Raw genomic sequence first — 27,991 nt, forward strand, 5'->3', positions numbered from 1 at the left:
CTAGCTGCAGACCCGGCACCCCCGTTATCTCAGTTAGACGTGCAGCCAGTTCACTTGTGGCACAAAAGACGAGGAGGTGGTCCTTACTGTACAAAAACACAATTTTCTAACTTAGCTCACTGATTTTGGTGAAAATAGCCATATAAGGTACTGTATTTTATGAATTTACTGTTAATCAGATACAAACGAGACAAGAATTAGGTTGGAAAAACTGTAGGGTTACAATACAAAAACACTTTATTCACAGATTTTGGGTCATATTTTATGGCAATTTTATTTTTTTAAAGTGTCTTTATATTATTCTCAGCTCTGATTGGTTGTTTTTGTTCAGGCCTGCTGGATTCTTGCAAATGCCATTAGGAGCACTAGAACGAGCCAGAAGAACCAGATTTTTTTCACAGATTATTTGTCTCATACTACTGTGAGAACACTGTGGAAATTTCAGCAAATATGACAAAAAGTAATTTTTTATAAAAGTTGCCTACTGCAGCTTTAATAAAGCCATTAATGTCTAACTATAATACTTATGAAACCTTTATAAATGGTCCCTTATTGAAAAGCGGTACCAGACTTAAAACAAGAAAAAACATGACAATATTAAACGAAAATGTAAAGTTTCAGGAGAATCTCAGTGATTCAGACAGCCCACTTTTTGCAGTGTGATGCCTCCCTCCCTCTCTTTCCCTCTGCTGGCCTCGGCCCCAGAACAGGCGTAAACCATCAACAGTATGTTCGCAGGCTCGGGCCGTGTGCTAGGAAACATGAGCAGGGTGAGATATTCAGAGTCCCGGGCGGCTGTGCGCAGGCCGCTGGATAAAGCCGAGCAGCAGACGGCGGTCCGTGTGGTTTGAGCTCAGGATCTCAGGACGGGAACATGTGAGCAGGGCATGGGCGACTGGAAACAGGATTATTGTTCTAAACAGCAGAGAGACGCAGGAGGGGCCGGGGACAGGTAACTGACCGAGATACACCGACACACTGATGGTTAATGTTGGAACTGGGATGTAGGGAAGGATAAACACACCTAAAGTCAGTTTACACAACTTTGAATGAGCAGGTCTGAGTTCCCGCTGCTCTTTACTCTGACATCAGACTTTAATCATTATAAAATGTAATAATTAATATAAATATGAATTAAAAATCCACTGCCAGTATGATGTTTGTTTATTCCAGTGGACAACCCTACCCGGTACTGCACTTATCTGGCAGCAGGCTGCCGGTGCTGCCGGTGGCACCACATCACGGTGCGTCTTTTCCCCCGTGGCAGATTCAATATTCAACCTGTGCAGGGAAATTCTAAATTGAAGCTGAAGAGAAAAACAAAAATGTCACATTTCTGGAGCCTGCAGGGTTGTTTGTTTTGCATAAAAAAGTGGGGGTGAGCGCGAACCAAAATAAACCATTCGGGCTTTATAGACGCGACCGCAGTGCAGAGGAGGCTGGGTAGAAATATTAAAGATGCTTGTACTGGAATTCTAAAACGCATTTTATAAAACTCAAATCAGGTTTTTACAATCCAAAACACCCAGTCTGCAGACTGCACTGCAGGAGCTCTCTGTGCTCCATAGCTGTTTATAGAAAATACAGTGAAAGTGCATTTAATAGAGTTTTCTATGAAGACTGAATAAACAGTCCAACTTGTGGATAGGGTTTACTGAACACGAATAAAATTAAATGTATTTGTCCATATTGCTCATAATGAGGCTGTCTGCGTTACTTTTTGTTGCTTATTTCCAAACACATCTGTACAATGCAATGCGCACCAAACTAACAGCAACTATTTGGGTTTTTATGCTTAACCAGTTCACACAAATCCTTTGTTATGAATTGGAATTGCATATGCAAATGTTTACAAAGAACGACCTTATAATGACGCAGCACAACAGCGCAGTTACGCATGGTCCGCTTCAGCTCAAGATAGTCTACATGCTGTTTAATTCGGTGTATTTGTGTGAGCAGGCGTACAGTGCAGGGAAGGTGTCAAATTATAACTTATCCGAGAAGTGCGTGCTTTCTAGGACTGATATTAAATGTTAAAGAGATATTAAAGCTTTTTTTCTCCTGATATATTTTTAGTTCAAGAGCGCATTAGTGTCTATACAGTATATATATATATATATATATTCTCCTTTTGTAAAATATCCACACTTGTTCCACAGGAGAGACACGGGGACACTGTGACACATCCGAGGAGATTTTTCTTTTTCTTTTTTTCTTTTTTGTTATTTTTGCGCATCAGCGAAATCCGGGAGGAATATTCTAGCCAAAGATGAACACCATTGTGTTTAACAAGCTGAGCAGCCAGGTCCTGTTCGAGGAGAAGGCGAAAGAGGTGGAAATGAGCAGCAGAAATTATCTAGAAGTCATCGACGGGCAGCATCCAGACCTCCTCTCCAGCAACCAGACCATCAGAGACAACCAGGCCATCAGACACAGGCGGAGCGGGTATGTGGAGCACTCTGCTGTCTTTTTAACGCCGCCGGTCGGCATGTGTGGCTTGTATTAACATGTGGATTAACTGATGAGGAATACCTATATTTCGCGGTCGTTTCACTCCGCACAAGTTGACCCACGGAGAGTGGACAACAGCGATGGCTTTGTTGTCAGGGATCTGCGGTTATCTCTCCAGCTTGTGCGCAAAATTAAGAAATATCAAGCTCAGATTGGGCTTCTTGGGCCACATTCCTTTAAAATTACATTGGCGATGAATTAATATAATGATAAAATGGTTTGTGCAGCTGTGCGTAATTTACGCATTTACGCACAAAAAGTCGAAATTTACGCGCAGATAAAACACACATGGAAGGTATTTTATGAGTCTAAAAGTATAACTACTGATGTTTTACATCTCCAGACTGAAACACCAAGTTGATTATGCAGTCTGACTTTTTTCATGTGGCTTTAATGCAACAGGATGTGATGGATGAAGGAATTCATATTTACCGTTCCCCAATCTGGTCTCCATTTAGGTGTTGATGTTCACAGCTAATCTTAAAATTAATAAGTAGGTCAGCCTGTTCGGTAGCCTGTCTTATAGAGGTCTCCATCTGTTCCCAATAAATAAATGTGCCCTTCAACTCTCTGTGTGGTCTACTCAGTCACACAAGGACCAAGTGTATTTTTAAAAATATATTTTTTGTTTTCCTTTAATGTGACAGGGGGCAGAAAAGATCAGGTGAAGTTATTTGTTCTGTGTTATTTTCATGTTTGTGGTGCGAGAGAGAACAGAGGGAGAGCAGTGACCTTAAGCAGCCTCCTCCAGGAGTAACCTTCAATAATAAGGAAGATTATTATGAGTTATTGAACTTGTGTGACTGTGTCACCTCAAGGGAAGCATCAGTAATAATGAAGAACATTTAATTATTAAACAGAGGTGTGTGTGTGTGTGTGTGTTTGTGCGGTTGAGTGTTTAAACCTAAGTTGAGAACACGGAGCAAAACGTCCTCTCGGATGTTCATACTGATCGAGATTACAAGGAAAATATTTGTAGAACATGAACCTCAGGCAGACTTGAGGTTAGACTAAAATATGTTACATCTGCACACAGTGGAGCTTTTTGGTGAGATAAAGGGAGACGCAGAGCGCAGCACCATACTGACATCTACAGGTTCATAAAACCTGGAGCTAAGGTGTGACCGAGTGCTTCACAGAGCTGGAGTCCCAACAGGCTGCTTCAGACGGAGCTGAATGAAAAAGGTTTTGATGTTCTTTTACGCACTCACAGGGCCTGTGTTTGTAATAGTGAGTCTGCAGTGATTTCACAATATTTTGTGGTGTTCTATAACATCATTACTGGATTTTTAGAATAGCTGTTAGTAGCTGTGTTCACCACAGAGTTGCTGATTTGGGATTTCACAATATATATTTTTGATCTCCACCCCTGCTGTGATGTTTTTATAGCATCCTCTGGACATGTGTCATGCTCCTTTTCTGTAAAGGAAAACCAGAAGTATAATTTCAGTTTTTTGTCAGTCCCTTGTGTGATGGCTTGGCTGTGACTGCGACCCAGCTACATTGTTCTTCATCCACTTCTCCTGGGTGTGAAATGTTAATCTGGCAAAAAAAATAAAAAATAGTACGCCTGAGCAAGATGTTTTTGTTTGTTTCATTGCAACGTGTTGGCGGTTTGTGGGACACGCAATGAAAAATAAACTGCGAGCGGCCGCATCTCTCTCTCTCCCTGCCTCTGTCTGCCTCTCTCGCTGTGTCTCTCTCTCGTTTAATCCAACAGTCTCTTAAGCTTAATTGCAGTGCTCTGGGTGAGAAAATTGCACACTGTATAGAGTGTTCACTTTATGTGTCATGACTAACGAATTCAGACAACATGCCGGCCCGCTCAGGACTCCGCTTTGCAGCTGCACAACATTGTTTGGTTGACTTCAATAAACAACATAATCCTGGTTCTCTTTTATAGCCTTCCCAGATTTCATTTGAAAAAAGGGACATTTTACTATTCACCAACATGTTATCCTGATATAATGAGCATGATGTTACTGACAAATGCAGAATGGGTACGTGTCAAATCACCTTTCTTGCACCTATAAAGAAAGGCTAAATCCTGCATGTTTCATGGCACATTATAAGTAAAAAAAAACATAATTTAAAAAAAAGGATACATGTGCTAGATAAAAGAACAAACAATCAAGATTTAGATGTGGAAAAAAAGCTAAAACCCACCAAAATGTGCCCCATAATTCACTGACACATGAACTATCTGCATGTGCATTTCTATACTATCTTGTACAGTCAGTTCTCCCTACAGTCGGCTGACATTTAGTCTTCCTGCTCCTCCACAGGGGTCGTCCCAGCGGCGGTAAAGTGCGACACAAGCGCCAGGCCCTGCAGGACATGGCGCGGCCGCTCAAGCAGTGGCTCTACAAGCACCGAGACAATCCCTACCCCACCAAGACCGAGAAAATCCTGCTGGCCCTCGGCTCGCAAATGACCCTGGTCCAGGTGAGTCTAAACCTCCTGCTGATAGAGACAAGATGAGGCTAACAAAAGTGAGAAAAGTGAGGGGGTTCTTAGTGTTCGTGCAGGCATGAGTGCGTTGGGTGAGGGGTGGAAAAGTGAAATTTGATTTCTATGGTTGAGTTTCTGTCTAATCAGGTCTGAAAAGCTGGATTTTGAGGTGTATTTGCAATTAAGAGGCTGCGAGAAGAAAGTGGTTTTACATCTTGAGCTGTTTATTTTACAGCTCTGGTGCAGAGGTGGTTAATGTTATTCCTACCGTCTTACAAATGCTGCAGTTTGTTATTCTGTTCTTGACCTGTGACCTCTTAAAAAAGTGATTTTATGTCTTCAATTTTTGTATATTGTAAATTATAGTTGCGTGAACAGGTAAAATTATTCAGAAAATCGAGAAAAATCAACCCATTTATGAGTAGCAGAAATGTATTTTATTCTCATTTATCTTCAGGCCCCTGGATGGTCCTGAGCCACAGGTTGGGAACCACTAATCTAGGTGTAGTTAAATATATAAGATCTCTTGCACCCTCTACTGATAATACATGAGTACAGTGGACAACCTGACTGTAGCGCCTGACAAACTGACCACTGAGAGGGAAACCCAGCGGTGAATATGAGTGTGTTTTGTGTCTGGCACTTGCAGCTGTGTGTGTACAGTATCATCTGGCTGACAAGGTCACTGATACGGCCTCACAGAGTCTGCGGCGGCTTTCTTGGGCCGCCGGCCACGACGCTTAATCTGGTTCTCATTTTGGGAGCCTGATGGAGCTGTTTGTTTTGGTGAGGGCGAGCAGAGTGCAGAGGAATGCTTTGTGTTGGACACCGGCGAACACACACACACACACACACACACAACCTCACACACGCATACATTTAAGCTGACACCCAAATACCTGAAGCGGTGTCAAAGGTCGGCGGATGATTCCTTGAAATTAAACAAGGGAGATGACAGGCAGGTGAAATGTTTTCATCGCCTTTTTTTATGTTATGATATTTTTATTGTCACATAATCGAAACAAAAGTGTTCTAATTGATCGAGGTCAATTATCATTTAAGAAAAAAATGCTTAAAAAAATTTGCTGTGAGTTCCTCAAATATGAGAATGTGCAGCTTGTCTCTATTTTTAATCTCTGTAAATTACATAAAATGGATTTTGGTTTTGGACATACAGTTAAAAGAAAATATTTAAAGACATCATCTTGTGTTCTGGGAACATGTGATGGGTGTTTTTCACTATTTTCTGACATTTTATAGACTAAATAATTATAATAACCAACTGATTCAATATGAAAATCATTGTTAGTTGCGGCTCTAGGTGGCATTCTTTTGCTTATCCATTCACGGAGACTCAGAGCTACCCAGTTCTTCCACTGTTTGGTCCAAACGAACCACTGCTGCCACTGCCAGTAATGTACAACGCATCACTTCCTGTCCATTTTCCCCTGAAGACACCCACCTGGCACCAGGTGTTTAAAGCAACTAAATCTGTCATGTTTTAGCAAAAACAGCCCCCTTTTTTCCATGTAAATGTTGTAAATTATTTCTTTTAAGTTTGTTGCTAATACGCCACTGCCATCTCTCCATCACCGCCGAAATCCCTCGCCGTGCCTGCATGCCGTCTCCTCTACGGCACATACAGCGCAGACAGGCCATGGGTGAGAGAGCTGGTTTGGCTCCCCCCTTTTTCAAAAAAATCTCTCTGGGTGTCATCTGAGCAGGCGTGCCATCCTCTTTTTTCTCTTTTCTCTCTTTTCTCTCTTCTCTCACCCCATTGACAGCCATCTTTCCTCCAGTCCTCATTAGCCGAGCCGTCCCACGCCTCGCCTCGTCTCACCTCACCTCGCCTCCCCTCTGGGCCAAGCCACATGTACTAGATGCCGCCTTTCCCCCCGGTGTGCCACAGTGCTGGGCTGGAGACAAAGGGATGTGGGATGGTCTTAGTTAACGAGAAACGCGATACTGAAAGAGGGGATCAGAAAAATAAGTACTCTAGCATAAGGCCCCTGTCCTAGCCCCCTTCATAAGCCGCTGGAAGTCTATTGAGCATGAAAAGTTATTCTAGTATAACATCTAATGGTCTCCCTTCCCAGTGAAAGGAAGAGCGCCGGCTCAAGTGTCTTTTTTATTGCGTCTTGAAGACAGTGTTGGAAAAAATGTATTATTGGAGGGAGGCGTGCGGGTCCAGAATAAGCACGGGGGACGTACATCTCGTTCGGAACATTAGTTAATGAAACGTTGCGTTTGCTGGCCGTTGGCCGTTTGGAGGGCGTTAAACGCTTCTTCATGGCGTTGATACAGAAAAGATGCATGCTGGGGTGTCTCTCTGGAGCGTCTGGGATGTTTCTTAAAGCTCAGTGCTTTAAGAAACCTGACTCTGTTTCTGTCTTTTGCCTGGAGTCTCTCTTGGTTTTTCTGAATGAGACTGATTGCAGGCAGGGAGCAGACGTTTTCTTAAAGGATAGTCTTTGTTTTGCTATGGATGTGGAAGTGTTTGGAGTCCAAACAATAACATGTGTTTCTATTTGCTGTGTTCTTTCTATTCCTCCCTTTCTCTCAGGTCTCCAACTGGTTTGCCAATGCCAGGAGGCGACTGAAGAACACGGTGAGGCAGCCAGACCTGAGCTGGGCGCTCAGGATCAAGCTCTACAACAAATACGTGCAGGGCAACGCCGAGAGGCTGAGCGTCAGCAGCGAGGACAGCTGCTCAGAAGGTACGGCGCGAGCAGCGGCTCCTTCTCTCTTCCAAGTTGCATTCCAAGATAAAAGAGGTTTGTGTTGTAAAAAGGACGGTAGAGAATTCACAAACGGCCTGTATCACAGCTCCACTACTGAAATGGGCAACTGCTCTGTGGCCCCAGACCTTCTTCACAGGCTGTTTAGTCCAAACCTATAACAGAAAGTCTGCATTACACCCTGGAAATATGGGGTTTGAAAGAAGTGGGCATGTAGGAGCCAAGAAGAGTTTAATGAAAGACTCTCTTGTGTTGCATTATGGGAATTTTAGGATCCAGCGTTTTTAAAGCCACACCAGAGACCCTCCTGCACAGATAAATCTGTCTCCTGTCTATTTTGAGCCCCCCCAAATGTATCAAACTATAACACTGAATTTCTGCAGTGCCCCTTTAAAACAGCAGAGAGAAGTTTACTCAGCGCTCCCTGCCTCCCTGAAAGTAGTGTCCTTCTCACTGAGAAGCTTTTTATATTTCTTTTATTGGTTTCACAAATAACACTAGCTCTGTGTCAGACTATAGTTCTTCTTCATGGATCTTCATTATTTCAGTTGATTACTGCCATTACACGATACCTATTCCTACACACATTTGTCTTTAATCCATTTACTACCATATCATTTGATAAACCTGTGTCAAATTAAAAATATAATGAAGCTTCCATTTTATTATTATAAATAGTGCAGAGATCAGTAAGAACAGGCAGTTAGGAGTCAATATTGTTATTTATTTAGCACAACAGTAGTGCTAGTTGTCTGACCTTTGGCTGTGACCCTTGACCTCTGTAGTTCTGGTTGCTTGTAATGGGGATGTAGGTGGTTTGGAGTTATTCTACAGTTCTCTTCTATTGAAACTGACTCTAGATGAAAACAAAAGCTGCATTATAGTCTTGAATCTACTTCTGACTCTGAATCATTTGGTTTTGTTGATTGGCAGGATTTAACATGTATGTTTTGTAAGCATGGTGGAAAACTTTTCCATTTGCGTAACTGCTCTATCCATCAGTCTGATGGATGATCACTTCAAAGATATCGCAGCAAAATGGCTCAGCCCTCAGTTAGAAATTGGTCACACACTCTGGTGTGAACCTGTTGCTCTTTGTACAGAGTGACCAGGAAATCTCCTTACATCATGCTTCTTTCAAAATTCAAATCTAGCATAATAACATGAAATGAGGCCAAAGGCCTCTCCCTCTGTGCCCGTCCTAAAGCAGGCTTATACTATGCAGAGCCATGTTCTGGATGTATATAAATGGTGTGTGTGAGCCCAGCCGAGAGACACCGACGCCGGCGGCCTGCGACACGCTGTCATTAAGACACCCCGCTGAGCCAACCTCTGTCTCTCAGCCTGCAATTGAAAATGAGTAGCTCTCTGTCAGCCTGGTATTTACAGCAACTGCTTTTTTCTACTCACTGACAGCACTGAAAACATGGTCAGGAAACAAAAAAAATATAAAACATACATACTCATGCAGTGAGAGAATGAACAGAGAGGAAGAGCGCTGTGGTGTCAGTGATCTCTAATTAAATTTTTGAGGAGGAGAGGCTGAGCGTGTGGCTGGAAGAGGAATGTGCGCATGGTGTTTGCATTGTGTCCGCCACAGGCCACTGTACCACCGGAGGCTCTGTATATCTCCCTGACTCTTCTCCCTGTCACATTATGGTTATGAAGCTATCCGCAGCCTGCTCACACTTCTGACCCATGCGTTAAAAGGCCCTCCATTATGTTTTTAAGCCTATGCTTTTGTTCCAGAGGCTATTTATGGGGCCAGACCTGACCCCTCTAACTCGGCGTACATTCCTCTTACTGTCCTGAAATGGTCCAGCTTGTTTTGTAGCTACAGTAGCAAGTCCGACAGAGAAAATGCTGTTCTCTGCATGTGATCTGGAGAGGCCACGCTGTCATGTACTGTAGGTGTGAAAAAGGAAGTAGTATTTACAAAGGTGGCAGACCTAGATATTAAAGGGCACTGTCTTGGGATTATAATGACGGGTCAGATTTATTATCGCTTGTGTGGTTTCACAGGAGAGGCTGAAGCGCTCGCTGGAATCCAGCTCAGACGGCACAGTGGGAAGGAGAGCAAGTACGCTACCTCCATGTGTTTCTGATATGTGGGAGCTATAATTTTAATTTGGCCCAGACTGAATCAAATGTCCAACCTCCCAAATTACAAAATTACAGTCTTGGCAGGGACAGTAACTAGAGTGAACTTCTCCCTGATTTCCCTGCTGCCAGAGGATATCTGGTTTTTCAGTGTTTTATCTTTCCTCCCTGTTCCTTTCATCAGGTAGGGACCTGTGCTTTAATTCAATCTTTGGGCTGCAGAGCACCCTGGAAATTATTTATTTCTGTAGGGGAATAGCGGGGCAATGTGCTCTTGATGGAGAGGAAATAGACTACCATCCGTTATGGTTTGGTAATGCGTCTTAAGTCTCGGCTGGGCTTTCTGCTCTTGAGGCGATGCCAACAGGAGGGCAGGAGCGCCAGGTTGAAATCTCCCTGCCCTGGTATTTAGATTCAAGATTAGCTCAAAATAACCAGACTGTGAGTCAGTGGGGATGAACGTGCAATGCTGGAGAAGCATTTGCTGAAGAAAATGCATTTGATTGCTACCTCGTCTCAATGAACGTATTCACGGTTGATCAGTGTGCAATAATAAACTTTTTAAAATTCTAATGGAGTTTATACGGTATACAGGTGCTGAGATATAAATGGATGTCTGTAGTTATACAGTTATTAAAAAGCATTCGTCGTCTACAAATAATTACACATGGTTTGACATATAGATGCAAATCAAATGTGTATTAAAAAAAATTGCATTTCAAGAATAACTCATTATATCTGCAAATATATGCAAACTTTCTGAAAACACAACACATACACTTACACACATATCAACAAACAGTTTTAAGTTAGAGGTGAGAAAAAAGGCACAGAAGAAGTAGGAAGACTCTAAAAACAAATGTTTTGGCTAAAGAAAAAAAAAATTTGTTTGCATCAATCCTTTTGAGTTATGGCAACTTCTAATTAAATTATATTTAACAAATGTACTACATTGGGATAGGGGAATTAACGTTTCCTCTTCAATCAAAGGTGTTTTTAATGATCATTTACTTAATATCTGATAACACGTTACACGTTTTTAAGTTGATTAGGCTGCTCATAAAAATTGTTGTGGTTGTTGTTGTAGTTTCCCCACATTATTTATGTCATAAACTCATCAACTCATCAAAATAATGTTTGCAACTTAAAAGTTTTATCTGAATCAATAAATTAAAAGTTTTATCTTGCAACCATGCATTTATTTAAGTTGTGACAATAGGTTCACTTGAATTATGTTTATGCAAGTGTGAGTGTGAACAAACAGAAACACTATGAAAGATAGATAGCCCTTTATTTCTGCATTGCAACTAAATGATTTTTTTTTATCATTTTGCCCCTTGATGGTGTAGATGGGGACAACCCTCAGAGGACACAGAGCGGCCCAGAGGAGCTCAACAAGCCCATGTACCAGAGCGTGATCAAGAAGGAGGGCTCCTCCATGGTGGGCATGGCCATGGGTATGGGTATGGGTATGGGCATGGGCATGGGCATGGGCATGGGCGCGGGGCTGCGCTCGGCCGCCGAGGCCGCCTCACTGGCCGAGGACTACGTGTCTCCGCCCAAGTACAAGAGCAGCCTGTTGCATCGCTACCTGAACGACTCGCTGCGTCACGTCATGGTGGCCAACGCCGTAATGGACGCTCGCAAGAGGAACCACTCCGGCTCCTTCAGCTCCAACGAGTACGACGACGAGCTGCTCTCGCCGTCCTCCTCTGAGGCTGAGGCAAACTTTGTTTATCGGGCTGGTAAGGAGCCACATTTCTTGCATTCTTTCCCTTCAAGAGTCTCCCTCACACACACGACATCCTTCACTTTTGTTCTTTTTTTGTCCCCTCCATCTGCACATTTTGTTTTAATTCCTGCAGCTGGTCCATTATTTCCAACTGTCTGCCTCTCTGCCTCTCTCTATATTACACAGCTGCTGCCTTCTCACACTGTGTTCCTCCACATCCACACTTTCATTTAATATGGCGTTGCCGAATGTGATTCTTGCACTACTGAAGTGGAGATGCAGTAAAGGGATACAGTGAGCCTTTTAAATATATTTATAATATATCCACAACGGAGGAGCTCATGTACTGTCACACACTCACACTGGCTGTCTCTCACTCACTGCAGCCGAGCAGAGAAGGAATTCCCCCCAGCCAGTTCCTCTGACCAGGTTTTAGCGGGCCAGACACAACAAGGCCATGTGGAACATGCTCACTTTCAGACTACTGTTTGGCATGCCTTTGATCCTGCCATGAGGTCCTGCTGAGAGAGCAGGGGCAAGGCAAACGGGCAGTGTGTTTGTGCGTCGGCAGACCGTGTGTTACAGGGGCATGTGTTTCTTTTTTTAGACGATGTGGATATAACCTTTAAAGAAAAGTAACAATGAAAAACAAAGTTGAACATCTTGATATAGGTCACATTTTTGCTGCTGATGTTCTTGTGGCCAGTGGAATTATTCATATTGCTCTCTTCAGAGAAAGTCGTTTTCTATCATTAGTTTTTCTACAGAATGAAAAACACATTCCGGTGTCAGTGAGATGAAGTCAGATGAAGCTACTGTTTTACTGTCTCTTTTTACCCAGATGTGTGTTTTTGCACAATATGTTCTGTTTCTGGGTTTTGACACTTACTGGAAGGAAATAATCCTTTAAAAAATGTCGCCTCACGGACTTAATTACTAGCACATGTTTTTATTTAGGGCATCTTTGTTGTACAGCAGTTGATTTTAAGCTAGATTCAGCAGTGTAAACTTTTCAAAATAGACATCCAAATAAAGTTAAAAAACCCCAGCAAAATTGCAAAATTGTAGGAAATCTAGAGCAGATGTAGACAGAAATAAATGGGATGTAATGACTGCAAAAGATACAAGAATTTAGTGCAACCAACTAATTGTTCATTGGTTCAATGGAAATATGTTAATTTCACATTAATTCAACTTAAACATTTTATTTTCAGACAATTTCAAAACTTAGAATTATGAGTTGAAGTCCTGTGATTTAAAATTTGAGTGGAGTCAAAGTACTGCAGAGTGTTCACATAACTCATTAAAGAGAAATTCAAGAGAAGCATTAGTATATTAGTAGACTTCCCAGCATGCATTGTTTGAGGGTCAAAACTCTCTAGAGACACTTGTCATTTGAAGAATAGAATATATAATGGAAACTTGATGTGTGTCCTGCTTGTTAACAGGTTTCCTGGGAGTAGATTCATATGTTGTCTTTGTGTTACATTTAAATAATGTTTTGACTTTGAGCCAATTACTCCAGTTGATTCACATTCTCAAGGCAGCAGGGGAAAGTTTTAAGTTGAACCAGCTTCAAATGTCTCACAGTGATGTAATTGACACTGGTGTTCTCTTAACTGTGAATTTAGTGTCAGGCCCTCGCAAATCACAAAACTCTGCAAAGACTTTCACAACCCGTCGGAGCTGTGAACAATCAAGGTCAGATCTGTCCAAGCTCCTCTTCAGCTGAGAACACTGGGCCTTTGTTCAGGCTCACTTCATAACCAATAGTAATGTTTTCACTTTCTGCTGAGCACGGACAGGACCTGGAGGGGGCGGATTTGAAGGTGTAGGTGATGGAGTGACGGAGGACGAGGGCTTTGCTCAGGGAAGAGCAGGTTTTATTGTGTTTCATTCAAAGCTCCCATATGGGCAAATGTGTTTCATATTATGTGAGCGTGAAGGAGGGTGGGGGCGTGTGTGTGGGGACTGCATGAAATGCATCAACGGATCGAAAAACTTGAAACCCTGTGACCCGGGCGAACATCGGGCTTTTTCACATTGAAGCACCTGCTGGGACTCGCAGATGGAGAACGAAAGAAAGAGAAGGATAGACCAAGTGAGACTTATAACTCCCTCTCTAGCAGACTTTAATAAGAGAAACCCCCAAAAAAGGATTAATTCACCTGGCTGGCCTGCTGTTTTTAATAGAGAGTAACTATTTTATCTCTATGGTTAATATAATTTCTTGGCGCTGACCTCTCCCTCTTGGATTTCTCGGGCTCTGGCACCTTTACAGGAGTGTTACTCTGTTACATGCAAGAGAAGCTTTTGAATCCACACATGGAAAGTTCTCCGAGGCGGTGTTGACTCATGGGATCGAACACCTGCTGGGGCCCTCCGATGCGATCGCCCAGTTGAACAAACGAAACAAAGAAAAGTCGGGAAAATGAAATTTTAATTCCACATCTGATCTCGCCGACGCAGACAGCAAATGAAAGAGGGAGGCAGAGAGAAATAATTTTAAGCTCGGGTTTGCATCATTTCCTCTGCAAGTTTTTTCTCCTGTGGCTGCGCATTCCAGATATTTTTGTAGTGAACACATTCCTCTTTTACAAATAGTTTTATTGTGTTTTTATAAGAGAAAACTGTTTCCCTGAGTAGCATAAATCTGTACTGTATCTGAGAAAAAAGACAGAATAAATCAGGTTTAAGCTCTGTGGATGGCTCCCCCTACATTTGGTGAAAATGTCTGACATTTCCAGTAGGGAGGAAAAGAATGTGAACTTGAAAGAAAGAGGTGTCTTTTGGCACATTCTTTTGCCGAATTCCTGCCCTGTAAAACAATTTTGATTGGTCAAAGCAAAAGTGGCGTGCCTGGCAACCACTATCCCATTGGCTAAAAGTCCATTAATGGGCCATTTGGCTGTTGTTGAGCCCACAGTGTTATCTGTGACTACAGAGGGCAGTCAGACGTGGCAGGAGATGGAGAGTGTAGATTTACCCCAGTGGAAAACTACACTTCTGCTGGCTTGAAAGGACTCACTCACTTGCACACACACACACACACACACACACACACACAAACACTCATGTACCGTTCACAGGCCTCATACAAGCACATGCACACACACATCCAGTACAAACATCCACACGCACACACACCTACAGTCCAAAGCCCGTGGGGAATTTCATTGAACACAAGGAGCAGTAGAATTCCATCACACATGCCAGGGGTTTCATGCCAAATTACCCTTTAATGGGATATTAAATGGCAGGAATCTGGCCCAGTGTTTTTCTTCTTGCTCCGTACCAGATTTCGCCCCGTCCGATATCATATAGATCATTATACGCCAAATGACTCCCAACGTTTCTGCGGACGGAGACTGAGAGATCTCGGTCAGACATTTTACACGAGGCTGACAGTGGTACATTTTCTCAGGTTCTCTCCTTTATGGACTCTGGTTACAGCTGAGTGCAGTAGCCTGATGGGTAATGTAGAACGCTTGCCAATGCTTCTATTGATGTGGAAAAGTACCGATAGCTGAAAGCAAGTCATTGGCCACCAGCAAGTTTCCAATAATTAGATTTTCATGTGCCTTTTTTCGAAAGGGCATCTGTTAAATTAAGATAATGAAAATGAATTAAAGTCTACAGTCTGTGTGAGCTAAATGCTATCGTCCACATTCTTAATTGCTCAAAATGAAAATGCTAACATGTTGATGTTTACAAGGATACAGGGTATTTTAATTGTCATTTTAAAGCGCAGGGCTGTATAATGAAATTCAGGTTGTAGTTTCCTTCCCATGAAAACAAACAATTATATACAGTAAATGTGGTTAACAACTTATTTAAATAAAGCAGATAGTGTTTTTACGTCGGGGTGTTAGCATGCTAACGTTAGATACTTTGCACTTAGGAGGACACATTTTTCCACAAATGGCGGCGCGAGATGAAAAGTGGATCGCCAAAGTCTTTACGATTTATCCTCTGGGCACCGTGAATGTCCACACAAAATTTCATGGGAAGTCATCCAACAGTTGATATTTCAATCTGGACCACAGCGGTGGACCCGACCCTAGGACCAATGCCGCTAGTGGGGTGAGAAAAGGAGTTTGGAACGCATATTTATTTGATTTGCTTATACGTTTTCCTGTTTACTCTCCATTGTTTGCTAGCTACATGTCGTTCCCTCAATCATTTCACAAGACGAGAGAGTTAGCGGCTCTGTGAGGCTACGGCAGTGCTAGCTAAGCACTGATGCATGCTAATGTTAATGCCAAAATGCTGAGCATGTTTAGCACGTATTCTTTTCACTATGTTCATCTTAATTTAGCATGCTAGCATTTTGTTTTTGCTAATTAGCACGAAACACAAAGTACAGCTGAGGCTTATGGGAATGACATTATTTTTGCAGGTATTTGGTTATGAAGGAAATTATTGTATTGGACAAATTAAACTTAAACTTAACATGGCTAAAAATACTGCTTTCATATTTATTTTTGCCTGTTGCTACGATTCATTGCATTCTGCATCAACAAATATAAATATAAAGTGACTTATTTCTATGTCAGGTGGTGTTCGGCGACACATAGTTTTCTTAGAAATGCGTTCAGTGAAAACAGCGGCGTTTGACAGCAGCCGCTGAGGTCCTGAGGGCCTTTCAAATGAGGTCACAGCGAGTGCCAGACAGTTATTGAATCCTGGAGAGTTTAGTGGCACTTAAGGAGCTCTGGAGCCGTCCAGGTGAATGGAAGAAAAGTCATCTTAATGTGGAAAAAAAAGAATGTTTGGATTTCTTGTCTTGAGGTAGAATGGTAGAAAGATCCGATGGTTGTTTGTGATAAAAAAAAGATTTCTATCATGACTGCTTTTGTATGTTTTACTAACAAGATATACTTAACTGGATTTCCTTTACCATTAATGTCTCTCTGGTTTCCTCTCCAAAGAGAAACCCTGCTGTGATGATTTATGCAGCAGCGTTGTTGAGGGATGGTGGCTGTTGTCTCTGATTTAAGACGCCGATGTCACATTTGCTGACTGATGAGCGGCGGTGTAATTTACTGTTGGCCACAGAGCAACAGGAAAGACAATGCTCGACGCGGGGCCCGCTCGGTGACAATGAGCCACTCCCCGACAGTGATGGATGAGGACTCCTCATCTTAGGAATCCAGAGATGTGGATAGACTGGCTACGATCTTCTCTTTCCACAGTTTCATAGGAAAGGATAGAGGGAATACAGAGAGAGGAGGAGGGGTTAGGGATGTTGTTCCAAGGCAGCGGCTTTCGCCAAGACTCGCTGGGTTCAGGTTGGGCTTTGGGAATCAGTGTGGAAGGGATGAGAAGAGGAGCGGGAGGCACTTGTTCCATCCAGATCTAGAGTTTGAGTTTCTCCAGCAATGGCCTGTTGGGAGAAGAAAGACAGCACGGTGGCTGTGACTAAGAGACACAGAGACTGTGGACGGAAGAAATGAGATGTGTGTGTTCTTGTATTTCTTCTCACAAAGATAGGGAGAAGAGGGACATTCAACAGAGTGAGGACAGTTGACTGGGCCTCATTTTGTTAAGGTGCTGTTTTAGGAATACAACTTGGATTTAGGGCTTGGGTCCAAATAACAATTGAAGTGAAAGTTAATATTCTCCTTTTCCCCCCATATTTTTGCACTTACTCTCAGTGGTATCTGGCCATGTGGAGAGTTTTCCTCCTCTGAAACTTCTGATCAGAATTATATTTGTTCTCCTCAGAGGGGTTTAACATTTTCATTAGAAACTTTCCAAAAACTCCCTGCTATGCTGGATTATTCAGAGAGCTCACTACCAACTGTTTCCTCTGGTAGATGACTGCAGCTGAACCAGAGAACCAGTGGTTCAACAGACTTTTACAAGAATTTATTTGAATGAACTGACAAAACAAAGATTTATTTGAACATCATCATTAAGTTTTATGCTATGTTGCTTTGCCAATTTGCAGATAAATATTAAACTTTAAGGTCTAGTGTGTACCATTCAGGAGGATCTATTAGCAGAAATAGAATATAATATTCAAAGGTTACGTTTTCATAAGTGTATAATCACCTGAAAAATCTTTATGTTTTTGTGACTTTAGAAAGAGACCCAGAACCAATAATGCACACACATCATGTTGTGTATTATTTAGCAATTTCATTTTCCGAAAATGTCATATAAAAATGTAGTTACTGTTAATGTTGCCTCATTTTTAATGCAGAAAAATGCTCTTCAAAATGTGCTATAAAAATGGAAATGAAAGAAACTCTTGTGGCATCCTTGGTCTGTCCTTAAGGTACCCCAGGGTGCTGTTGCACCCACTTTAGGAACCACTACTAGAGGCAGTGTGGTTTGTGGATTATCCAGAGTAACAGGGACTTTGTTTCTAAAGACAGCTAGCTGTTACAAACATGACTTCCACATATAACTTTAGCTTAAAATAGGATTTTTTTATGTACATATGTGTACAGATGCTACCACCACCATGGTTAGCGTGCTTGTGTTTCAAAATAAGAGCCTCCGTTTTGCACTTGCAGTGTGGAGTCTCCTGTGATGTAGGCTGTGAAGTGTCCTTCAGGGTGTGGCTGGTCCAACGGTGGGAACGACTGGGAGTTGGCAGAGGGGGAGGTATAATCCTGGCAGTAAGCTGTGGTGCAGCTTCATGCGAATGGAAAGGTGGATAAAAAGAAGAGCGAGAGAGAGGAAGAAAAAAAACCCTGATGGTGAACCTCTGTCACTGGGAAGCTGGGATATTGGCTTCCGGCCACTAAACAGAGGCTCGGTGCGAGGCAAACAGAGAAGACAGCAGCAGACTGAGACAGTGTTCATCCAAGCCGTCAGCCTGCGGGGAAGTGTTAACAGACAAACATCAGCGCAGACACTGTTTATACGCGACTCCCTAACATAGAACGGGAAGAGTGCGGAATAATGAGCCCTCTCAACCTGGTCGTTTTTAAATCATCAGCACGCCAAGGCTTCTCGGGAACACACACACACACACACACACACACACACACACACACACACACACACACACACACACACACACACACAATCGGGTCATCAGATTCAGAAAACACAGCTGCCTGCCTAGTCAGGGAAACCGAGCCGCACTGCCCTGGTCTGCATAAAACACAAATTGTTTCCATTTTAAAAGCCGAGCTGTGTCTAGAACAATAGACTACCACTGCGTGTTCCCACGGGATGGAGGAGAGCAGAGAGAGGTTTAATGAGAGAGCAGAGGTGTGACCTAGCGAGGACACACACGCACACACACACACAGAAATCCCCCATGAGTGTGAGAGGGCAGTTGAACCTACCACTGTGAAGAATTGCAACATAATGACACACAGTGAGTGCAGCACAAACATATCATTTGGCGTCCAGCTCCCGAAAAAAAGGATATTTTTGGGGCACATGAAAACACTTTGAATAATGTTTACTCGTGGTTTTTGCCCCCCCCCTAATGTGCGTGTCTCCGCACCGCAAACAACCCTGAGGATGTTACTGAGGAACCTGTGATGGATGGCCCGACGGGGAGAGAGTCAGCCCTGTTTTGTCTCTTTTGTACCTGTTGTGTCAAAGCGCTGATAAGAGGCTCATCTGTTCGCCATCAGGCACGTCCCCACTCCAGCGTCCAGCGTCCCCGCTGTCATGAAGTCGGTATTTGAAGTGTCTGATCCTCTGATGCTATCACTGTCTCCTCTTCAATCCTTTGTGATGATCACTTTCATGCAATCATCTGTTGTCCCAATCCCCAATTCCTGTGCTCGTGACGGGCCCTTTTTTTTTGTTTGTCCATGACACCCAGTCACACCCCCCCACACACACACACACACACACACACACACACACACACACACACACACGGAGAAGACACTCACACGCTCGCCATGGCAGTGTATTTACTTCTTCGTCGAGACGCTCTTCCCATTTTGGCTGATTTACGGGGGCCCTGATTACACTCTGTTTACTGGCACTCGTAAACACAATGACAACCTGGCAGCGCTTAAACATCTGAAACACTGTTATTATTTCTCCATCTAGCAAGGACACAAAGCGTAATCCTCATTGCAGGATCTTGGTTATCTGCCCCGACCACAGCCACACCAGTGTGTCATCTCCCGGGCAGACATGGAAAAAAGGCAACACAGAAAAAGAAATGCAGCCGATGGGAGAGTGGTTTTTGGGCAGTGGCTCAGTATCTGTCGGGCTGTGTCAGTGTGTGTATGCTCTATTTAATAGCGAAAGAGCTAATTATTCAATATTTTTTTAAGTGATGAAAGTGTTGTCAGGGCAAACGGAGAAGGCATTTAATTCACGCCGTGTATGATGTCTTTGGCTAACTGAGTGGAATTGACAGTTTGGTTCTTTGGAGCCTCAGACTCAGACTTATTCACCACCCGTAGAGACAGAAAGAGAGAGACGGGGAGAGGAATGGCTGGGAGAGGTAATATAAAAGTAGTGTTGGCAGAGTGCAAGGCGGTGGAATGCCAAGGCATCTCTAACTTCATTTACAGACTCTTCTCAACATTATGAGAAGCACAGATCATTAAAGAAATATATAAATGATAGACCTGGAAGGCCAATAGCATGAGTGATCGCTGTGTGTCGCAGCTCGTGCTCAAGACTGAGGCCTGGGTTGGTGTCAGATCAAAGATAGCATCAGTAGACGTAAGCAGAAGTCGCCTGAAGCGTTGGTCATCTCCTCTTTGGTTGGAACCAAAGAGAGTAAAAGTAACCGGCCCACGCACTGCCACATCTGCTGTAATTTGACTTTACATGCGGTAAGCTTCATGACACAGGCTTTGCTGGAGGTACAGTGTGGCTGCAGGATGATCCACTTTCTGTCCAGCACAGAGCTGTGACTCACCTGTGGTGACAGTAAGTCCTGACTCATCCTCAGACCTCGACCGACTGCCTGAGGATTCAAAGGAGCTGCCTGATGACAGGATGATCTGTTCTCATCCTGATCCGCACTGCGGTTGCACAGGTCAGCGGCGAGCAGATTGTCGAGTCTGCTGCGCCACTCTGGTTCTCATCAGGTGCTTCAGAGGAAATCAGCTGAGCTCATTTCCTTTCTTCAACAAATGAGTTTGGATTTGTGTGTGTGTGTGTGTGTGTGTGTGTGTGTGTGTGTTTCCAACTGTTTCTCCTGTAGTGGAATAATCTGCTCATTCTGGTCGATTTAAACACATTTCAGCGTCTGCCCAGTGACGTACAACGTTTTGATACCACTTTCTAATAGGTCTTCCTTTATAAATGATTTATTCGTCAAACCTAAAAGAAAGAACTTTGCAGTTGGCAGGTGGTTAAAAAAGACCTTCTGACCGGTGTTTACAACATTTGCTTGATCTTTTCTGATTACTTGAATGACTTGATGAAATTGAGAAACTCTTTCTTAATGACTTTATTAACATGAGTAACCGCAGACTTGATGGTTTATTACCCTTTATAAATGACCTACTAACATTTATAGCTGTACACTTAATAGTTTATCATCAGCAGATGCAGTCAGCTCATGGTCTAAGTATGGAACTTAGTAACTCGCAGAGTCCCTGAGGAACTTGAGTTAAGATAATCTTGTCTTGGGAACTACTACACCCGGGATCAAGAACAAACTTTTACATTCACTATATGCTGGAACTGTTTCTTGGCGACTAGCAACCAGGGGCACTGACTTCCATGGAGATACAATGTGTAGGCAGATTTTTTAACTTTGGTGAGAGTGAGGCTAGCTATTTCCACCTGCTTCCAGTCTCTATGCTAAGCTAAGCTAATCGCCACCCGGCTCTTACTACATAGTTGATGCACAGACATGAGAGTGGTATCAACCTTTAACCCTCATAAAGAAAGAAAATATGCAAATTAAAAAAATAAATAAATAAATACCGTCCTTTCTCTCATCTGTAATGTTGTTTTAAACATAATTCTGTTGTTTTCTATTTGTTGTTTACGGGAACACTGTAAAGCCACTGAACACTTATTTTTGGCAACATGTGATTTTTGGTGACATGAGAATTGACGCTTACTCTAAGGCACTGTGGATGAGACCACCAACTAAAAGCCTGAAACGTAAATGTCATATAAAATGTGTGTATGTGTGTGTGTGTGTGTGTGTGTGTTTGTGTTTATTTGTCTGCCTAATTCAGCCCAGCCCTTGGTTTGTCTTGCCTTGTTTATTGTTGTATGTTGCTAACAACAGCAGCAGATGGTAATGATGATAGTCAACCACTCTCCTCCGCAGTCGTCTTAACAGGTGTAACCTCATTCCCTCTCTAATTTGTCAGCCCACGCTTGTTTTCCCTCATTTTCACCAAGTTTTGTTAAAGCTACTCATAGTTGTTGTTTTTTTTTTCTGCCCTCTTTTTGCTCTGCCTCCATTACCCCGCGGTGATGTTAAGTGAGTTAGTATTTTTGGACTTCCAGCATGCCGCCAGAAACCATCAGACATCTTAGCTTTCCCCTCTGGCGGTCCGTGAAACCCCACTGTCAGTGAAGCCCAAAGGCAACAACAAAGTGGACTGAGTGTTCAGTAGCAAAGTAGTAAAGCAAAAAAAATCTAAATAGAAAAAACACGGAAAAAAGAATAAGAAAATAATAAAAGGTCCTCTGTGATTTATTGGCGATTTATTGAGTCTTTGGCAATGCTCTTGTTTTAAAAAATCTTAGTTTTAGATGTTTTAGGCACAGAGCTTTGGAAATAGAGTTTTTGTACTGTGGTGCATTTCCAGATCCTGGGGTCCAGGGTTCCTAAGGGAAAGGACTGGTGCCTAGTCCAAGGGGAGGGTCCTGGGGGTCATAGTGGCCCGCTTAAGCTTAATATACACACCTTCTCCACCTGCCAGAGAACACTGTTTTGTATGTTCTGAATGGAGCATCTGGACAGTGGCTGCCACACACACACTGGAAACACTTAAAGCTGTGGATGGAAAGACTCACACACTGCGCTCCACAGCCCACAGTGACTTCACACACACACACACACACACACACACACACACACACACACACACACACACACACACACACACACACACACTTTCTTCTGCATGTTGTTTGTCTTTGATGTTGCAGCTATTGACCTCCTTGCTGCTGTCACCAACCAATCTTCACACCGGGCACCGCAGCAGTAAACACTGAGCTAATATATTTGGGGGGAACATAAACAACACATGAAAACAGTGTAATTGGCCTGTAATTACAGAGCTGTGATTATGGAGAATGGTGCATATTTTTTAATCAGGGCCAATCTGCTTTCGAGCACTGGCAACAATCAGGAGAGTGGATTGAGATAGAGTTCAGAGGATTCCTTCACACATTTGAAAAATGGCAAAAACAATATAGAATAAGAAAAATATGGGATGAAGAAGAGATGGATAATATCAAGGGCTTTCAAAAACAGCTTTTGAAAATGTGGAAGAAGACATAGCACAGAGTCACCCGTTGTTAAAACATAGACGGGAAACATTGCATTTGTTTTGGCTGCGCTGTATGAGAATGGTCAGTCTCGAGTACCTGGATCAGGGGGTATAACAGCAGATCCCTGCAACATGGGGGGGCAAGTGGAGGACAGAGGATGGGGGACCCGAGGAATATAACTAAAGCAAAAGGGACTCACTGATGAAGCAAGATAAAGACCAAGGGAAAGACAGGACAGCAGGGAGCTTGTGGCCAGACGAGAATGTGAGGATTTTGTTGGAACGCTTTGACACACTAAAACCTAAAATCTCATTCTGTGGTTTGTACTTCTGGGTTATCATGTCCTCATCTCCCTCTCCCACGTGCGCACACATTCCTCTGTTCTGTCTAAGAACCATCAACAGAGAAAAATTGTGGAGAGTGAAGTCTATCTCTCTCTGTGGAATACACCTATTACAGAGCGAATGGGAAAATGAAAGGAAATTTCATAATCAGGTCCACATTAGCCCGGGGCCCGTGAACCCGAGACTGTCAGCATGGGTCACGCTACATGGGAACATTTTTGGAAAACAAGGGAGGAACAGAGCGAGGCGTTGGGAATAATTAGGCACTTATGGCAGCTTGCTAAAGCCTGAACACTGGATCCAGATCTTTGGAAAGTCTATGGAGGGCTTTGGCGAGGTTAGAGGTGACAAAGCAGAACGGTAAAATCTCCTGTGTGCTTTCTCCGACGCCGGAGGAGTTTGGCTCTCCGTCTCTGCGGCTGTCTGCGACGATGCTAAACCCCAAACACAGTGTCCTCGCACAACCTTTTCCAGTCCCTTCTAACAATCATGGGAATGAAATTCCAGCGAAAATGAAGGGTGCAGATTTTCATTAGCAGGAGGGAGCGCTCAGGAACGCCCGTCGACTGCTATGTTGCGGTGACGGTGGCGCAAGGAAGGGCTCGTTAAAACGGCAGCTCAGGTTTAGACATTTGCTTTACTGGGAAATGTGGCATGGGGGGGGTTCCAGGAGACTGGTTGTCCCTGGGTGATGTGTTTGTGGTGGGACATCTGCGAGTTGAAGAAAAAAGCAGGAAGAGAGCAGGAACTCACTGTTGAGCAATGAGCCTAGGTAAGATAAAGTCTTTGGTACCTTTGGACTAACTGGGTCTTTCAAGAGACTTTGCCCTCTTTTGAAGGTTCTCAAGTGGGCCGGTCATCTATACCTGGTCAAGATTGCACTTCTTAAAAGCTCACAGGGCCTTAGCTGTTTGTTTGGTTAACTTAAAGAAAGTGCCTGGAGGCTGCACAGCTAGGAAATCCAGATGCTCTGCTCTCTTTTAATGCCCCATGAAACGCCAAGCCTGTGTCATCATATTCACTGCTGGGCAATACTCACCTAAAGCTGGACCCGAGACAGAAGACAGGTTCAGCGCAAACACACACACACGCAAATTAACCCACACACACACGACACATGGTCTTTCTCCCCGAGTGAACAGCACGCTGAAGTAAACACACTGGTTGCCCTGAAGAGAAGTTTGGTTTCATTGTTTAATGACTTTGCTATTCCCCACTAATGTTTTACATATGAGACAGAGATTGCTCCCATTTGAAGAGGGAAAAAAAGAGAGCAGACATCCATCTTTCTCTCACTGACTCACTTGCTGCCTTTTCATTCCCACTCAAATCTTTTACGCTCAGTCATTTTCAATCTGATTTCCTCAGACAACTCAATTACGTTGGCCGGGGCCCATTTGTTTTCGAACAAAATATTAGAGAATGGAGTTTATGAGTCATAACAAACATCTTTCAACTCGATCCTATTAGTCACCTTGTTGCTTGACGGCTTCTTGCAAAACGTCCTTTTTGTCCAGCATCTGAGCAAAGAGAGAAAACAGAGCAACACATGTTTGCACTGGACAGGGTGTACACATAGAGACCTCACACAAAACCATGCACACACACACACACACACACACACAAACACACACACACACACACACACACACACACACACACCTCCTGAGCCTGTACGTTGAGCTAGATTTCAATAAATCCTCATTGACCCCAGAGAAGTCTGCAAAATTAACCTTTTTTTTTCCTCTTGTACTTTCAGAAACCACAGACCATGGATCAAGTAAATGTGACAAGTGAGTGGACTTTCTTTTACCTTGCAGCCCATATCAGACCCTCTGTTTTCATTCATTACAAGCCGAGCCTGACCTCTAACTCTCCGCTCTCTGTTTTGTTCTTTCGTGCGCATGTTTTGCGATGATCAGTGGCAGCGGTGGCGTCGGAGCTGTGCAGAAGGAGAAGGTGAAGGGCAAAGACGAGACGTACTGGAGGGAGATCAACGCTGCCATGGCCTTGACCAACTTGGCGCAGGGGAAGGACAGCGCCTCCGGGACCACCAGCTGCATCATCCAGAAGTCCTCCCATATAGCAGAGATCAAGACTGTTAAAGTGCCGCTGATGCAGAAATATTAGCGCTGACGTCATCCTCCCATCTCTCTATGCAAACCAGCAAACATTCCTGTTTCAGCAAACTCGCCGGAGTCCACATAAACTCCCCCTGGAGAGAATGAAAAGAGAACTGTTGTTAAAGGAGGGGGGGGGATGTTTGAGGCGAGGAAGCGTGGAACAAAAAGAGAACTCTCATTCTTTTTGGTTGTTATTGGTGTCTAAAAAAGTGCAAAAGAGGCCTTGACCATCATTTTCTTTGCTGGGTTGACGTGCGGCAGACAAGTGTTGATAATAGTTTCACTGCAGTATTTCCTAAAACAAGACACTTTTGTAATGTTAACTTATTTTTGATGAGTCTGATTTTTTTTTTAATTTCTTCTTTTTTTACGCTACGAAAATTTGTATTTTGCCAAAGTGCCTTTGTTATTTAGACGAGTAACTCACCGACTGTCGTCAATGCAAAGTACACATACTGAGGTGCCTGTTGGGAATTTGTGGAGGAATATTTGACAAAGTTTCGAGTCACAGTCACAATTCAGGATTTGTTTTTTTCTGAATGAAAACTCCCCAGCCTGTGCCTTAAGGACTGAATGAGCTCACCATCTGAGGCATTGATGAACTCAAATAGCACACACACACACACACACACACACACACACACACACACACACACACACACACACACAAACACACACAGATACACACTTTATTAGAACATACCCAGCAGCGTGACATTGTTCTTGTTTTGACTGGAGTCTTCATTTTGACTGTAAACTGACGCTGTTTTGTCTCAGCTTCTCCTTGCTGGCGGGCCAACAATAACTGTCGCGTACGTAGATAAGATGCCCGAACGTGAGCAGCAGATCGTTAAGCGGCCTTGGATTTCATTAACCAGCGAAGGATTCCTGTCTTATCTGGGCTTTTAGTTGCTGAAATGTGCTCAGCTGGACCCAGATGAAGTCACATTCCCCCACGCAGAGACACAGATAGATCATATAGACCTTCAGGCGTGCGTTAAGGTTCAGTACAGTGTCTGTTCTGACAGAAGAATGCCATGACCTAAAAGGGATGTTTTCACTTTGCATTATCAGTGTTTTCTGTGGACAGTGTTGCCTTTTCACGTGTTTGTGCTCAGAACAAGAACAAGATAGTCCGGAGTGAACGAAAAAGAAAAGCCACCACCAGCTGCCCCCCACCCAGCCGTTTGATCCTCAGCCCTCTCAGCTGTTTAGCATTACATTCAAATTGCTGTTTACAAGAAGCCAGAGGATAGACTTAAAAGTTTGACTCTCTACCCCTAGCTTTTTTTTTTTGTTTGTCTTCAAAAATACATTCCAGTATTATCTATTTGTCGGCCAAGGAAGTGTTCAAAGTATCTGTTATTGTCAGTCTGTATATGTGGTTGTTTTGTTTTTGATCAAAACTTTGTACTTGGTTTCACTTAACCGTACCGCATTAAGAGCTTCTTTTGTCATCCAATGGAAAGAATCTCCTTTATAGAAAGTACTTATGTACGGTGCATATGTTATAAACGTTTGCGGTGAACGATGCCAAGTTCACAAAGTGGGGGAAATCAAGTTGGGCTTATGGGAGAAACTGAAGTTGGCTCTCTATGCTGACTTTTTAATTTTATGTATATCTTCAAGGTACTGTTTATGTGTGTCAAAATGTACACTCCTTCATAATTTGTGCAGTTTTAATTTTTTGGACAACCCAGACTGTGTTAAAGTCAAGGACCTTGAGAGGGAGTGAAGCTGCACAAAGTGACTTTTTGACCTTTTTTATGTCTTGAATGTGCAAACTGTAAGCTGCAGTACTTTGTTTCAATCAGAAAACACACAGCCTCCATTGAGAACTTATGGATGAATGTGTTTTTACATAAAGGTGAGGAGAAGGAAAAGAAATGAAGGACAACCCTATATTATTCCTTTTAGCGTGCCGATGGAAGTATAATGAAATCAATCGCACTAGCCAATCCCCAGGCAGTATTTGCTTTTCAGTGGGGGTTGTGGGCTCCCACATGTGTTTTTTATACACCTGATCCAGGCAGGGTAGCTGCGGGGTAGTGCCGGGCCGGCTCCTTGTGTTTCTAATCGCACCTCTGAACCTCTGGACCACTCGCGACCCTCACACCTCACACGATACCCGCTCTCTGGGAAGAGACAGAGCGAGGGAAGGAGGCTTCAGAGACAACAGAGCAGCCTTTGTTGGTCCTACCTACAGTCCCTCCCCAACAACGACACTACGAGTAAAACAAAGGGGTTTCTACGGCCAAGACTTTGGTACTGTACATGCCTTTCTCCAGCACAAGCCCTGCTATCACAACCATGCTGACTAATGGAAAGCAACGGTATGTATTAAAGCCTATAAATTATTATTACAGACTTTGTAAAAACAAAGAAAGTGGTGACCATAGTTTGTTTTTTTATTGTTAAGTTATATAAATTGAGATTTCTTTTTGTTTGTTTTGAAAGAGACTGGATTTTCAATCCAATGACCAAATGCATATCTCCTCCTTGTTGCTCTCATGTAAAATTTCTTTTATAAAAACAGTTGTTTCTTGGTCAAAGCAATGAATAAACCTCTGAAGGAAATGAAAA

The 27,991-nt window shown here is 43.1% G+C and overlaps 1 protein-coding gene across 1 annotated transcript; it reads left to right on the forward strand.

Annotated features, from left to right (window-relative positions):
• The first annotated feature begins 756 nt into the window (after nt 1-756).
• On the forward strand, nt 757-27,991 carry mkxa (mohawk homeobox a). The gene is made up of 7 exons (XM_051411256.1): nt 757-952; nt 2,160-2,445; nt 4,797-4,956; nt 7,526-7,679; nt 11,150-11,545; nt 25,045-25,078; nt 25,208-27,991. The coding sequence occupies exons 2-7, from the start codon at nt 2,270-2,272 to the stop codon at nt 25,413-25,415; spliced, it is 1,128 nt and encodes a 375-aa protein (XP_051267216.1). The 5' UTR covers nt 757-952; nt 2,160-2,269; the 3' UTR covers nt 25,416-27,991.

This window comes from Dicentrarchus labrax, unplaced genomic scaffold, assembly GCF_905237075.1.
Source record: "Dicentrarchus labrax unplaced genomic scaffold, dlabrax2021, whole genome shotgun sequence".
NCBI classification, from domain to species: Eukaryota; Metazoa; Chordata; class Actinopteri; family Moronidae; genus Dicentrarchus; species Dicentrarchus labrax.

What these genes read in the sequence shown, in the direction of transcription:
- mkxa (XM_051411256.1), top strand. Translation starts at nt 2,270, where the DNA reads ATGAACACCATTGTGTTTAACAAGCTGAGCAGCCAGGTCCTGTTCGAG. An exon ending in ATCAGACACAGGCGGAGCGG is followed by an intron (nt 2,446 to 4,796) that starts GTATGTGGAGCA and finishes GCTCCTCCACAG; the next exon opens with GGGTCGTCCCAGCGGCGGTA. An exon ending in AAACTTTGTTTATCGGGCTG is followed by an intron (nt 11,546 to 25,044) that starts GTAAGGAGCCAC and finishes TTGTACTTTCAG; the next exon opens with AAACCACAGACCATGGATCA.